Source organism: Electrophorus electricus, chromosome 13 (assembly GCF_041902795.1).
Source record: "Electrophorus electricus isolate QZ-2024a chromosome 13, ASM4190279v1, whole genome shotgun sequence".
Lineage (NCBI taxonomy): Eukaryota > Metazoa > Chordata > Actinopteri > Gymnotiformes > Gymnotidae > Electrophorus > Electrophorus electricus.
This window is the reverse complement of record NC_137509.1, coordinates 5,343,128-5,357,500: the sequence shown is the minus strand read 5'-3', so window position 1 is coordinate 5,357,500 and position 14,373 is coordinate 5,343,128. Positions and strand designations below refer to the sequence as shown.

The window sequence follows — 14,373 nt, the reverse complement described above, 5'->3', positions numbered from 1 at the left end:
AGAATAGATCTGTTGATGCTCGTGAGACTGGAGCAGTTTGCTGATATCTAATGCCTCCAAGCCCTCCATCAGTCCCACATCAGGAGCCAAAAGGAATAGAAATCTGTCCTGTTGTTCAGGAGCAGGTGTTTGACAAAGCTCAGAGTATGCGCAGGCCACAAAATCCTCAAACAAGTGTCGGAGAGCCCTCGGGGTGACAACTAAAGCATTTCTTACACCTGCTGATGTCTTTGTGACTGAGGCTACCATAACAAAGACCCTGAGCAAGAATGAGGAGATAGCATGAAGGTAACCACTGCTTTCCAGACAAATGCTGCTGCCCATCTTAAGTTTGCCAAAGACCACCTGGTTTTCTCACTGCAGTACGGAAACAATGCTCTGTGACCGATGTGACCAAAAAGTTGAACTTTTTGGTAAACAGCCTTTGTAGAAAATAAAACACTGCATGCTGCTTCAAGACCCTTTCTCTGGGTGGGAATCTGCCAGAGGACCTGAACTCACTGGCTCGAGCCCCAGAGAACCTGCAGTCACCCAGGGGAAAACTGGAAACAATGAATACATTTGCAAAAGTCAATTTTACAGCAGAAAGTCTGGGCTCCTGTTTGTGATCGAAAACTCAGAAGGTTCAAAAACAACAAAGTCAACAACAGAGCAGCTCAAACAAAAGAAATTCGTTATTTTAGAAGGTCCAAGCACTACCCTCAGTCCAGAGGAAATGCTGTAGTATGTTTGGAAGCAGGTCATTTAAACAAGTCATATCAAATATATATATATACATTAAAAAAAACAAAACAAAAAAAAAACTTGAATTTATGAATTTATCTTGTGTGTGTTCTCCATGACTAATGCTCCAGCATAGGGACTACTTCCAGTGACACTATTGTAAGCCACTGTGTACAAGAGCATCTTCTAAATACTGTAAGTGTAAATTATCAGGCTCCTGGTAGGCTGATATTCTGTCACACAGCCTGTAAGGCTGATTATGGACATGCATCAGCCTAATCACCCTCTACATGATCTCCTACCACAGGACAACTCCTGTGGAACTATGATCAGTTGCCTGTATTATACACAAGAACACACTGACTGGGAACCCTCAACATTAGGCTGGCATTGTTATTTTATATGTAGTAGAATGCTCTATATCTTTATGACTATATTTTAAATGTGCATCTGTTGTTGCTTGTACCTTTCTGCATAATTTAATCATTGGATTTCAAGGCACAATATTTCATAAACTCAAACTCAGGCCTGTCTGAACCATTTGTTCACCAAAGATATTGGATTTTAAAAGACTGTGTTGTTTTTTCTTATGTCTGATTATTATGACTTAAATGAAATGAGCCATTTATGCAGAAATACATTCCAAATCACTTTGCTAACTTTTTCTCATATGCAATTTCTCTGTTTAATAATTAGCCTACTAAATATTGAGCCATGCTGTCCATGGCCACCAGTTCTGGACTGAATCTTGGACAGAAAATGGTGTTAGAAGTTACCCAGTCTTTCACTTTCAGAGATGAAAATAATGGGACTTAATTATTATTTTTGTTTGGATTCGATTGCGTGTGTGTGTGTGTGTGTGTGTGTGTGTGTGTATGTCGGGGGGGGGGGGGGGGGGGGGTCTCTACATTCCGAAAACCATCAACAAGCCTAAATCTTGGAGCAAATATATTTCGAAGATGATGTGATTTCACAGAAATGGATATATAAAGATAAAATTCCCCCTTCTGCGCATTTTGTGACTTTCACAGCCCGAAGAGACTCAGCTGCACTTTGCCCTGGGGAAGATTACTAAAGGATAAACACGCCAGCAATAATAGCAACAAGGAATTTGTAGTATTTGGGTTTAGTGTTATGGAAAACAAGATAGACTGTGTTATTTATTATTTTTCAATAGGCCTCATCTATGTAGGTTATGTTTGCACGACAGAATGCGCCCAGTTCCTCTGAACTATTCGCAGCATGCTGGATATGTTAGCTACACGCTGTAAGTGGACAGTTCATGTGAGTTCCTCAGTTGGTGCGTATGCAACTACTTTAAAATCGCACGTTTTGATACTTTAATCTAAAATCATACAAACTAGATAGATTAACTCGTATATTAATCTATTAAATTATGTCCAGCGCTTAAATGACTGGGCTGTTTTAGGTAGGTAGTAATTCTTGACTTTTGGGCTACATTATTCACTGAAAAGGGGGTGTGACTTTGAATCTCCCTGTCCTGTCCCTGGCCATATATAAAGTGAAGTTTTCTTAAAACGCATCTCACACGGTTAACTAGCAATAACAGGAACATTGAACTTGCGCTCCTTCACTCTGATATCGTTCTTTTCCGTCAACATGGTTGCTACACTTTGTTCTTTGTCCATTACTGTGATACTGGCATCGATCGCACGTCTGTCACAGAGTGTTGGGACGGTGATCCGCTGTGAGCCGTGCGGCGCCGGCGCGCAGATGCTGTGCAAACCCGTACCCAAAGACTGCGCAGAGCGGGTGCGAGAGCCGGGCTGCGGTTGCTGCCTGACTTGTGCGCTGCTCCGGGGGCAACCATGCGGAATATACACTGGAAAGTGCGGCGTGGGGTTAACCTGTCAGCCCCAGCCAGGAGAAATGAAACCACTTCAAGCCTTGTTGGAGGGTCGCGGGATATGTGTAAACAGTACCCTAAAGAAATCCGAGCGGACAAGTCCTCTGGTCACCACTCAAGAAGGTAAAGCCTGGAATATATTTGTAAATGTTCAGATTGGCTGTGGCTGCGGAGTAAGATCAGGCTGTTATCCGCAAAGCGATGCCCAAGTAACGCGGCTGGTTTTGTAGCACGTTGCTTTTAGACCAAAATCGAGTCGCATTAATGACAAACGTGTGGCACTGTAACACGTGTAGCTGCAGCACGAAGTAAGTTTTAATTAGAAGAAAAGTTAAAACAATGGTTAGTGGGGCATTCTGTGGAAGTACTAATTCAGTTCGTTATGGAGATAATTGGCAAATATTCCATATACGAAGAGATACCTGACATAAAAACCTGAAAAAAAACCCTGACATAAATACTAAGTGATCTTTGCAAAAGATAGATAACATAATTTTTTTTTTTATTGTTTACCCTAGCACTCTGCAAGCCCCGCTTTACAAATGATCATTAGATTCTAGGTGCACCTTAACTGTGGTTCTATGTAATACCGATTTTGGATATAAAATTACTTTTTAAAATCTAGATGGAAACTGCACGTGTCTATAGATGCAAAGTGCGGAACATGTACCACTTTGAATCTGATGCTGTAGAAACAACCAGATATCAATCTAATAACTAAAACAGTCACGTGCCCAGAGTTCTCACGTGACCTCTGCTCCAGTCTTCTCTTACCGTGAAGGCTTTATTTCGTTAGACTGCGTGTCTGTTGATCTCCACATCGTTTATTTCAAGACAAACTGCTGTGTAATGACTGCCCAAATGTTTCTGAGGGTTACCAAGGTTACCATTGGCCTGCGTTTGGAAATCAGAACTTCGAGTCACGGTTAGAAGTGAAAACTCTGCAGACACAGGATTGCACAGTTTAGTGTTTTATTGCTTTAACGCACATTTATGTAATATGTAACTTGTGTAATAAATGCCAGCTGTTCACAGAAAGGGAGGGGGCACATGACGTATTAAATATCCTAACAGGATTGCAAGCAAAAGTAAGCCCAGTTATGTACACTAGTGTACAGTGTACAGCATTACAATTGGACTAATTTACAGTAGTTGAAAATTGATTGGTTCTTGTTGTAATTTAGATAATACACTTGAAAGTTGATTAACATATGATGCCCCACCTCCTTCCATACTATGTGGTTGGGCCTAATATGCAATTTGAGACTATTTTCTGTATTTCACAGTGTTTAATGTGGTTGTGTTTGAATTCAGCTCTTGGTGTAGTTTATTATGCGTCTTAATGGGTTCTGAATAGTTTTAATTACAAGCTGGCTTCTGCATGGGCTTTTCATGTGTATTTGGAGTGGCCTAATCTTAGAGTGACAGCAACGCTAACTCTGCAAAAGGCAAACAAAGGCATGTTTGATCAGGACTCTCTCTTTTAACATGCTGTGCATGTTGGAACACAAGGCAGTGCTTGCTCTGGGAAAAATGGATCTCCACGTTTGGAACGGGGGGGTGGAAACACTTCTCCGACAATCTCAGAGCAACAACCCCTCACTATTTTCGCTTTGCATGCTGCACTCTCCTACAACACTTGACCTGTTTTGGCATTATGCCCATTTTTTTGGCATTTTGCAAAACAATAAAATATAACAATATAAACCTTATAAATATTATTGAGACTAAATATTACAGAAATATCTTTTGAATAGCGAGGGTTTCATAAACAATATTTGTATTTATTTATTTTTGTATGTTTCTTTCTTTGGTTGCTAGCCTGTAGTTTAGGGCTGTCTCAGCGAGTTTTAGAGTGCTCTTCTAACAGGTTGGCACAAATATCAGTGCTTCCCATCATTCGTTCTCTGCTGTGCTCAGTCAACAGTGCTGGGATTCCAGAGGAGCAGCTTACTAGCAACACAAGTCTGTCTGTTCCGGCGGAGATTGAGCAGTTGACGGTCCAGCTCAGCCCACATGGACGCCATCACGACACACCCTACCCTAACCATCCCAAGGCCGAGATGATCCGTCGTGAGCAGGTCAGACAGAACCAGAACTTCAAACTGGAAGACCTTCCTGGCGTACCCCCCTCTGAGCAGCAGAACTTCTCTTTTGAGTCCAAACAGGAGTCCGAGTATGTAAGTACTGCATCATGCTCTGCTGGACTGCTGAACTATTAAAGGAGCAATCAGTGTTTTTTACCACCATAAAGTTGCAAACAATATTTATGAAAGTGATTTATTTATTATTTTAATTTTTTTTTCTATAAAAGGGATGTCACATGAGATAAAGAATCAGATTGCTTTATCGTCCCTGAATGAACCAGTTTATGCTCCATAGAGCGGCTCCCCCACACAGAGGCGGCCATGTTTCAAATGGATTTAGTGCAGAATATCTGATACTTCCAGGACAATAGGTGTAGGTATAATATGTTTCATAATGTGAAGGAGCCGCTGGAAAAAAATGACTTTTTTTTATTGCTCCTTTAACCTGGTTTAGATGAAGTATGTAAATACTGCGTGAGGCTCTGCTGGGTTCCATTTAGCCCAGTTTAGACTGCACTTTACCTGTTTCATGTGGAGCATAAATTGTTGCATCAAAAGCTTAGAGTAAGGTTATGTTCTACCCTTTACCAAGATTGCCACCAGCGTTTAGACTGGTTTGGAAGGCAGTCTAGTTAGAATCGGTGGGGAGTGATTTGTACTTTTGCTTGGAGTCTTCTAATAATGTTTGTTCACTGCAGAGTAGTATATGATTAGCTGTATGCATTAGGTCCAGTGTAGGGCCTCAGGTGGTGATCAGGTCTCCTGGGGTCCTGTAGCTACTGCAGGGTTTAACTTGAAACCTTCTTCCAGCACACCTAAGACTGATGCTCAGAAACACCTTAGCAGTGTATGAATTATTTCATTTAAGATTGTACAAATTCTGTGAGTAATAAACTCACCCTTATATTCTGGTGCTACCCCAATACAGAATGTCTTGTAATTCACTGGTGTTATATGTTTGTGTAGTTAATAGATAAACCTTTTTGTAGTTTTTCTGTTTTTGTTCACAGTGCTGTTCACAGTGCTTACAGACTTCACCTGTAAGGCTGTGTGACGTGATGAAGAATGCTGTCTAGATTAGGCCAAGGCACATAGATTGTAAGAAACCCACCAAACACAGGCTTGTATAATTCACTGGTGTTATATGTTGTGTAGTTAATAGATAAACCTTTTTGTAGTTTTTCTGTTTTTGTTCACAGTGCTATTGCTTTGCGCTGCATGGAAAAAAATACAACAATCGTATAATTGTAGCTCTTCTTGAAAAATAAAAGACCTCCATATGAAATCTGGGAGCAAATTTCATCCTCTTCAATAACATTATTCATTTGATTTTACTAATATGATTTAGGCTACTAAAATCTTGGAGAGGAGACAAAAGTCCAGAAAGACAAGATCCCTTTAACAGAGTTAGGCTTTACACTAGATATGTCCATCACAGTTGTTTTAGGTGTTTTGAAGTTATGTTATTGCATAGAACTAGTAAATCGCTGTGGTGTACAAATAATTAGTAATAAAGTTCATTGTTATAGACCCATGGGTGGGTAACTTTCAGATTTTATCAAAATAGTCAGAAAAGGAGAGAGGGTTTTTGACATGGCACAACAAGTATGACAGATTAGTTAAAAGTTGCCTTTGAAAATTATTGGGTTTGGCATGAAGAACTGCATACCATGGAAATTCTGCTGATATTCCAGGGAATATCAAGTTGGATGTTCAAATTACCCACTATGGGTATCAGCCAAGTTATATAACCAACAAACTGCAAAGTGTTAAGTTACTGAGTATTAACTATCCAACAGTTATTCAACAATAGTATTAATGTGTAACTTTTCTGTACAACAGTCCCACTTGTAGGAAGACTATAAAGCAGATAAACCTTTTCATATAAAATTATGCCAAAATTTTCATGCAGAATCTTGCAGGCCCATGAGAAGATGATTTAAACTTATTGGGTCAGGGCGTGCCACATCACATTATATGTCTAGTGGTTTAGAATTAGGAATTCCTTCAACTTCCATCAAAACAGCCCAAAATTGTTCTTCACACACAGCTTCACACACAGTTTGGGCATGTGAAACATTTTTCTAAACAGTTTTATTGACCCAATTTCATGTTTGTATACATGAGTTTGAGAGAGATTTAAGTGAAAGTGAGTTTTCTGTTTGACTGTACTATAAGCTTTAGCACTTTGAATTTTGTGTCTTATTCTGATAAAATTATGTAAAACGTAGTTGAATGTACAACAATGTATTTTTTAATGTAAAATTGTGTAAAACAAGAACATGTATTTGTTAAGCATTTGTTGCAGTTTTTAGTCTGCATTCTGACCATGAGTAGTCCCAATAACAGATTAGGGGTTTACAGAACTGTACATTTGATTCTGCTAAATCTGACATTGTAAGGACAAGCTTTGGCTGCAGCTGGTGACACTGATGCATTTATACTGGGATTTACGTGCAGGTTGATCTCCCAACAGGAGGTAACGCTATGTTCTGATAGTTCCGAGCCAGAATAATGCAGTTTCTCGTCGTGGTCCTTAGCGATTAACCGAGTTATTATCTTCAGAATGTATGACAATTGAATGTACAATATTAATGTCCAGCTCTGCTGTGGAACTCCAGGGACAATGTCAAGAAATAAAGGTATTTGAAGGCAGATGCTTACATTTCTGCAGCTGTCTAAACCTGTCTATGTGCATTTGGTTTGCACTTTCGCATTTTACTTAAGCCTCGAGATTAAATATTCAGGGTGTTGTCTGATCAGACTTCACCTGTAAGGCTGTGTGACATGATGAAGAATGCTGTCTAGATTAGACCAAGGCACATAGATTGTAAGCAACCCACCAAACACAGGCTTGTATAATTCACTTGTGTCTGTAGTCTTTGTGATGGTAGCAAAACATGGGATTCATCAGACCAAAAATCTGTACTCTAGTATAAGAAGGAGAGAGCATTGCTGTAATTATAATGTGATCAAATTGTACAGAGGTTTAGTTACCTCGTTGCCGGGTTCGTTTGTGGTATCACCATAATGCCCATCACCGGAGATGGTAAATTATTCGATGTCATATATTCATGTTCTAACAAAGACTTTAATTCTGCAAGAAACTGTTTATATCCATGATTCTAGTGTTGTGGAATTATGTGTTGCATTGTTGGAATGGTCACTTCTGATTTCTGTAAACCAAAAAGGCCGGAACGGGGCAGAACAAACCCGAATCTTTGCACAGATCTTTGAACATCACTTAACACATCGATGTAGTGGGTGCCCTCTGCAGTGGTAGTAGTGGCTCAGTGGTTAAGGTAGTTGACTTGTAATCGGAAGGTTGCTAGTTCAAGCCTCACCACTGTCAGGTTGCCACTTTTGGGCCCTTGAGCAAGACCCATAACCCTCAATTGTTCAAGTTGTACTCAGTCATTGTAAGTGGCTTTGGATAAAATGTTGGTTAAATGTCAACATACAGGAGCCAGTGGCTTAAAAACAACGGGAGTATAGTAGCGTTATGCTTGGTGTATTTTGAAATTGATTGTTTCAGTCGTGCCAGGCAACACAAGTGCTGTGGTACTTTAAATCAATTGTGCCAGTCTAGGTCTGGCAGAAAGAGAGCGCTGTCCCACTGCTGTGGTACTTTGAAGCCGGCAGAGTGCTGGCCGGGTTGTTTTGGTGAGTGTCTGCGATGGTGTCTGGATGAAGCAGCTCGCAGAAGTTGCCAGGGAGGATCCTACAATGTTGACCAAGTTCCCTCCCTGTGCTTGTCTCTGTTCCACTATAGGATGGCAACACCTAGTCAATGGTGGTCAGGACTTGTTGATGGATTAGGGTGTGTGTATGGGTGTTGTGGTATTTGTCATGTATTTGGCTCATAGTGTATGCCAGGGAGGGAGGGAGGGAGTGAGGGAGGGAGGGAGAGAGAGAGAGACAGACAATATCCAAACTGAGCTGTTACTCCATAAAACGTGTATGATTTGAGAACATATACTTACTTTCTCACGGACATTACTGAGGACGCTCCTGTTTTGTGTGTGTGTCCTTACATTCCCTGATGTGTCTTGATTTTAACCATGCAGTGTTTTCTTCAGCTGCTTGTGTGTGTGAGTAATGCTTGTGGACTCCGATGTGTATCTAGTGCTGGACTACTGGCTCTGAGGCTGTGGCCTCTAAGCCGTATTGATGGCCAGGTTTCCTGCCTCCTTTTGGTTTGTGTCTGTTGTAAACAAGCTCTCCCTCCTCCACTACATGCCACTGAAGAGATGTTTTTCTTTTAGTCTTTAATTCATGCAAGGAAACAACTCAGAGATGAGCAACAGCACTGTTAGTTTAACGAAACCCCAGTAGCTTGTGGCTTTTGTGGAATAAGGGAATCTTTTAAACTGAGAGTTTTACTTTTTCCACCAAGGTAAATCAGTGAAGTCTTTCATTTTTTTTTTTTTACATTCTTCCCATTGTTGTTGTTGTTGTTGTTGTTGTTGTTTAATTAAGTGCCAGTATTAATATATTTGTGCTATTTTCAGGTTTCAAAGGAATAGCTTCCGTTGTTTAAGTGAAAAAAAGTGTAGTTTAACTATTTTCTTTGAAAATTCTTTGTTGCAGCTTAGCTGCTTCCAGATGATAGAGTAGTAAACTACATTTTCGAGTACACACCTTGTGTACTTTAAAGTGTAGCCTCTGGCAACGTGCTCAGGAAAGGCTCTGAGCAGGTTGACACTGATGTTTCTTGTCCCAGAGCTATTTAAGATGGAGCCTGGAACTGCCAAACGAGCTCCACCTTCCTTGAGAAGTAATTCTGAGCTGATGGTTAGTAGACTTCTATAAAAAGGAGTATAGATGCATCTTTTTCATTTTAGTTGCTCATTGTGCTCTTGAACATTCACGTGTTTTTAATTTTTGTAATGGATTTTCCCCCCCCCCTCTCGACATCAGATTACAGGCTGCTTCCTGTGCGGATGTTTTTACTTAGGTTATGGAGCTGTTACTTCACGTTTAGCCCAATATTCGTGATGTATGCTCCGGGAGATGTTCAGCTGGTTCAGGAGAGGTTGAGTCCAAGGGGTCAGGCATCCGTGCACAAGCTCACAAAAGTGCTTGCGTTTCCAGCATAACAAGATGATCAGAGTCAAAACGGACAGACTCACTAAACTGACCAAATGCATTACAGTCTATGGATGTAGCCATTTTGAATAGTCTATCACTGAGTTCCCTTTCAAGGTTTGGTTTTAAAGTTTCTTCCATTATGTAATTTCTCGTTTAGTCACTGTCTTGCTTTGGCTTGTTGCTGCGGTCTTGTCTCGAGTCTCGATTAAGCAGGTATAATGATGTCTGCTGTGAAATACACCAAACATGAACAAATTAACTAAATCGTATTGTGGTCAAGGTTTTTTAAATAAAAAACATTCCTCAGTTATCTCCTCCTGGTTGTGGCCAGTCCTTGTCCAGATCCTGAGGCTGTGTGATGTCTGTACAGGGCCCATGTCGCAGGGAAATGGAGGGGATTATGAACAGTATGAAGATCGCAGACATACTGGACCCCCATGGCTTTCGCATTCCCAACTGCGACAAGAAAGGGTTCTACAAGAAAAAACAGGTAAGGAGTGAGGACAAGCACAGGGCGAGAAGTAAAATGGTGTGCTGGGATGAGAATACCGTTAAGGGTAAAGTTAAAATGTCACATTTATTTGACCTCTCTTCCTTCAGGTTAGACAAAAGAGAGTGATGGTCGATAGTGCCATGGTCGCAGGCTCTCAAGAACATTATTGCAATGGGGCAAAAGAGCACTATGGGGATTTTCGATCTCAGGGCCAAACCAGCAGTGGCTGGTGTGGTGGCATCTTGTGTAACCCACCCTGAGAGAGCGACGTCAAGGTGGTTGCTGGGGTCTGAATCTCTCCCCATAATTATCGGACTCCTCGTGCTGGCTGCTTGGAAATAGATTTGAGCCGCTTCCAGATTCATGTGGTCGGCCCACAATCGGTTTATAATAAATGAGTGTACCGCATGCCTTCATATGGATGCACTTATCTCCATCGTCAAAAGCAATATTTATGCAGCATAGCAGTTCCTGCTTAATGGGAGTCTCCTCGTCAGTCATTTTTAAAAGCCTGTCTGGCCGTCGAGATCATCGTCTTTTGTGTTTTGTTTTTTTTCGATTGCTGCGGCAATTATGCAAATAAATATCCCCATAGGCGAGGGAGTGGCTGCCGTTTTGTGATGAGGTGTTTGCTTTTGTGGTCGCCATGGCGCTTAGCCCAGGGCTAATTATTAAGCCTGAATGTTTATGTTGCAGGCCTATGTAAATAAAAGTTCATGTCAGATTTGATTAGCCAAATGGCAAAGCTGTTATGATGGTTTAAGGCAAAGGTTATTTTGATTTTATTACATTTTGTGGCTCTAGCCGTTTTCACAGGTGCTTTTTCATCATTTAGTTTCTTCTACTTCAACATGTATTACATATATTATATATTAGTAAGGATTACAACATTATGGTAAATTACCACAGCGTCACAAATGCAAACCAATTAATGCAACATAAAGCATCTTTTTTTTTTTTTTTTTTTTTTTGTGGTGAGCGAGGGGCTGGGGGTGGGGTTCTGGTTTAGTCTGGATATAGCCCCTGGACTTTCAGTTCACTGGGTTTAGGTTTAGTCTGTACATTGCCCCTGGACTCTTGGTTCAACGGGTTTAGGTCTAGTCTGGACTTTGCCCCAGGACTCTCAGTTCACCGGGTTTAAGTTTAGTCTGGACATTACCCCTGGGCTCTTGGTTCACCGGGTTTAGGTTTAGTCTGGATATTGCACCTGAGCTCTCGGTTCACTGGGTTTAGGTTTAGTCGGGATATTGCCCCTGGACTCTAAGTTCACCTGGTTTAGCTGGCAGGACTCGACGTAAGCCTCTGATTAGGAGCATATTCCCACTTCAGGAAGGCCCCACGATCACATCCCACAATAAAGAACTCACTCAACCATTCATGAATCTTTGAGCTATCGGTTCTGCTATCATTTGTGTAAATAAATCTAAAATAGTTAAATAAAACCTTGGGGTTTTTTAATTTGTTTTTGTGTTTTTTTCTAGCCAGGACTTTGACCTTTACTTAAATTGGCAGCAAATACCAGTAGCAGCCCTCTGGGCTGGAGCACAGCACTCTGCAAGTCATTTGTAGCACCCATAATTTGAAGCCGGGGGTATAATCAGCAATGGATGATTTGTACTGGCCAGCGGGAGGCTGGAAATAGAAGCTGCTGCTGGCATGCTTCACACACTGGCCCTGAGCAAACACTTCAGCCTCCCCATGTTTACCTTTAAGCTGCTCTATATGAACACCAAGCAGGATGTCTGTCATAAAATAAAAGACCCCCAAAAATACCTGTACCCACTGACAGGTCAGATATCCGCCCCCAAAAATACCTGTGCCCACTGACAGGTCAGATATCAGCATATTTGGGAAAAGACGCTGTGTCTAGCGGAGAGGTTTTCTAGTGCTTGGGGGCATGAGGTTCATGTACACATCATTTAGGTTTTGATAGAAAAATGAAGAGCATATTTTTGGATATGATTTCCCTTTGACTATAAAGTGTAAAATAATCTTTGTTCATCTTCTCTCCTTCTGTTTTCCACTCTGTTTTCTCTGTCTCACAACCCCCTCAAAGTGCCGGCCATCTAAGGGACGGAAGCGGGGCATGTGCTGGTGTGTGGACAAGTATGGCCAGCCTCTTCCAGGCTTCCATGGGAAGGAGAGAGGCAGCGCTCACTGTTTTGCCATAGAGAACCAATAGAAACCCCTCGAGAAACGGATCGAGGTGCTGTGTGTGCGCTATAGGGACTCACTGAAGAAACAGCAGCAATCACTTTGCATTCCACCCAGCCCCTACATCTGGGACTTGTACGTTGGTCCTCCAAGGAAATACGGAAGGGGCTTAATATTTTGGGCCTTCCAGATCTTAAAATGGCTCTAGTTTATTTCTGTGTTCTAAACATTAGCCTTTCCTCTTGAAGCCAGCATCGGTACCCGAGATGTTGCAGGAGAGGAAAGAGAGAGGGAGAAAGAGAGAGGGAGACGGAGAGATGGTGAGACGTGAGAAGGACATGTGTCTCTGGATGTGGTAACAGTGTCCAGGACCGAGGCACAGCTGTCCACAGAAGACAGGGTTGGAGGCACTAAGGTTACAGAGCACTTCCCATAAACATGATCCTTTGTCTTTTTTGTGTCTGTGTGTGTTTATGTGGCTGTTCAGTGTATGAGCTCAACCATGTACCTTCACATCTCCACGCCTATCAAGATCTTATCAGTTTAATTGTGTTGAGCCAAGTTTAGCTAGAGGCCCTTTTTAAAACAGATTCCTGCTAAATATGACTGAGCTTTAGGATTAGATGGGATTAGATGATGGATCAGTCATATGCAGTGCCAACACCATGCACTTCTCTACAATGCATGTGTGTAGTAGTGAATTTTGCCAAGACAGACACAACTACTTTCTTGAACTTTTATAACCAGTGTATTTCCCTGTCACTATAGGAAACATCGCTGAACTAATTGCCTTAACTAGCAGTGTTAAAAGGCATCGCAAACACATCTGTAACACTTTTTAAAGAATCTGAAAGTGGAATTACTTATGACCTGGATAACAAGGCCCTAGCACTTAAAAAACCCACCAGGTGACACTCAAAGAAAGACACAGACAATTTGCTGGTATCAGATGCATATTATGAGTCAGTTAAACTGAAATATTTGTAGTGGATACAGTTATTAGCCTAATTCAGCCATCAGGCCACATCATGAGCAAAAATAGAATGGCTTTTCACTCCAGTGTTTGCAGACAGTAAAACATAAAAAAAAAAACACTCAAAGGTTTGATTTTATGTCTCTAGCTTCTCGTTTACCCACTCAGAGCCTATTTTAAGTGTTTTAGGACATTGTTTTGGAAATCCAGATTGTATCTTTAGAGGAGTATGATGAAATATTTGCTTTACAAACTACATTTCAGTACACTTAATGTATCCAACTGAGGGTGTAAAATTAATAAATTTTTGAAGCTGAATCTGGAGTTAACCATGCTGGCAAGCGATGTTCAGGTTGCTGATTTGTCCATTTTGTTGACTGTTTAACATATCCTTCTTGCTTTTAACATTTAAATGAGAAGTCCAATTTCTATACTTTCCATGCTTTAAAAAAAACCTATTGTCTAGAAAGCTCTTACTTTTGAAACGGCCACGTTCTCTCGATTTCTGTTTACTTCTGTTTTTGCTTCAGTTTCTTTCTTTTCTTTTATGACCAAAGGCCTGAATGTCTGAGCACACACAGACACACCTTTTAAATGTTTGTTCTCCTGCCATCTGCTTCATGTCACAGGGACCTTTAGTACACATTTAAGCACATCTCAGGCTGCTGTTCACAGTACTCACTATACAGTACTGTGCAGCTATCGATATGACAATATATTTTCCATATTATATTGGCTTCTGTGGACTACATACTCAGTGTGATAAGCTATACGAAGTAACCGACTTCTGTCTGGGGATCTTGCAGGATGTTATGTGTAAACAAATGTTTAGACATTCTTTTCTTGTGTTTTTAAGGCAAATGTATAGAAAAGTCTGATCTTTCACCATGCCTTTGAAAGGGGAAACATTTTTGTGTATATGTTAATTTTCAGTAAATAAAAATTTATTTAAATAATCCGATGTCTCCATGTTTAGTTTTGCAGG

General features: G+C 40.9%; 1 protein-coding gene across 1 annotated transcript; it reads left to right on the top strand.

Moving 5' to 3' along the window:
* The first annotated feature begins 2,220 nt into the window (after positions 1-2,220).
* On the top strand, positions 2,221-14,338 carry LOC113582983 (insulin-like growth factor-binding protein 3). The gene is made up of 4 exons (XM_027019048.3): positions 2,221-2,713; positions 4,511-4,770; positions 10,139-10,258; positions 12,318-14,338. The coding sequence occupies exons 1-4, from the start codon at positions 2,344-2,346 to the stop codon at positions 12,441-12,443; spliced, it is 876 nt and encodes a 291-aa protein (XP_026874849.1). The 5' UTR covers positions 2,221-2,343; the 3' UTR covers positions 12,444-14,338.
* The last annotated feature ends 35 nt before the right edge of the window (positions 14,339-14,373 follow it).

Excerpts from the sequence above, each read along its gene's own strand:
- LOC113582983 (XM_027019048.3), top strand. The coding sequence starts at position 2,344 with ATGGTTGCTACACTTTGTTCTTTGTCCATTACTGTGATACTGGCATCG. Across the intron at positions 2,714-4,510 it reads TCTGGTCACCACTCAAGAAG|TCAACAGTGCTGGGATTCCA; the intron begins GTAAAGCCTGGA and ends TGCTGTGCTCAG. Across the intron at positions 10,259-12,317 it reads GGTTCTACAAGAAAAAACAG|TGCCGGCCATCTAAGGGACG; the intron begins GTAAGGAGTGAG and ends ACCCCCTCAAAG.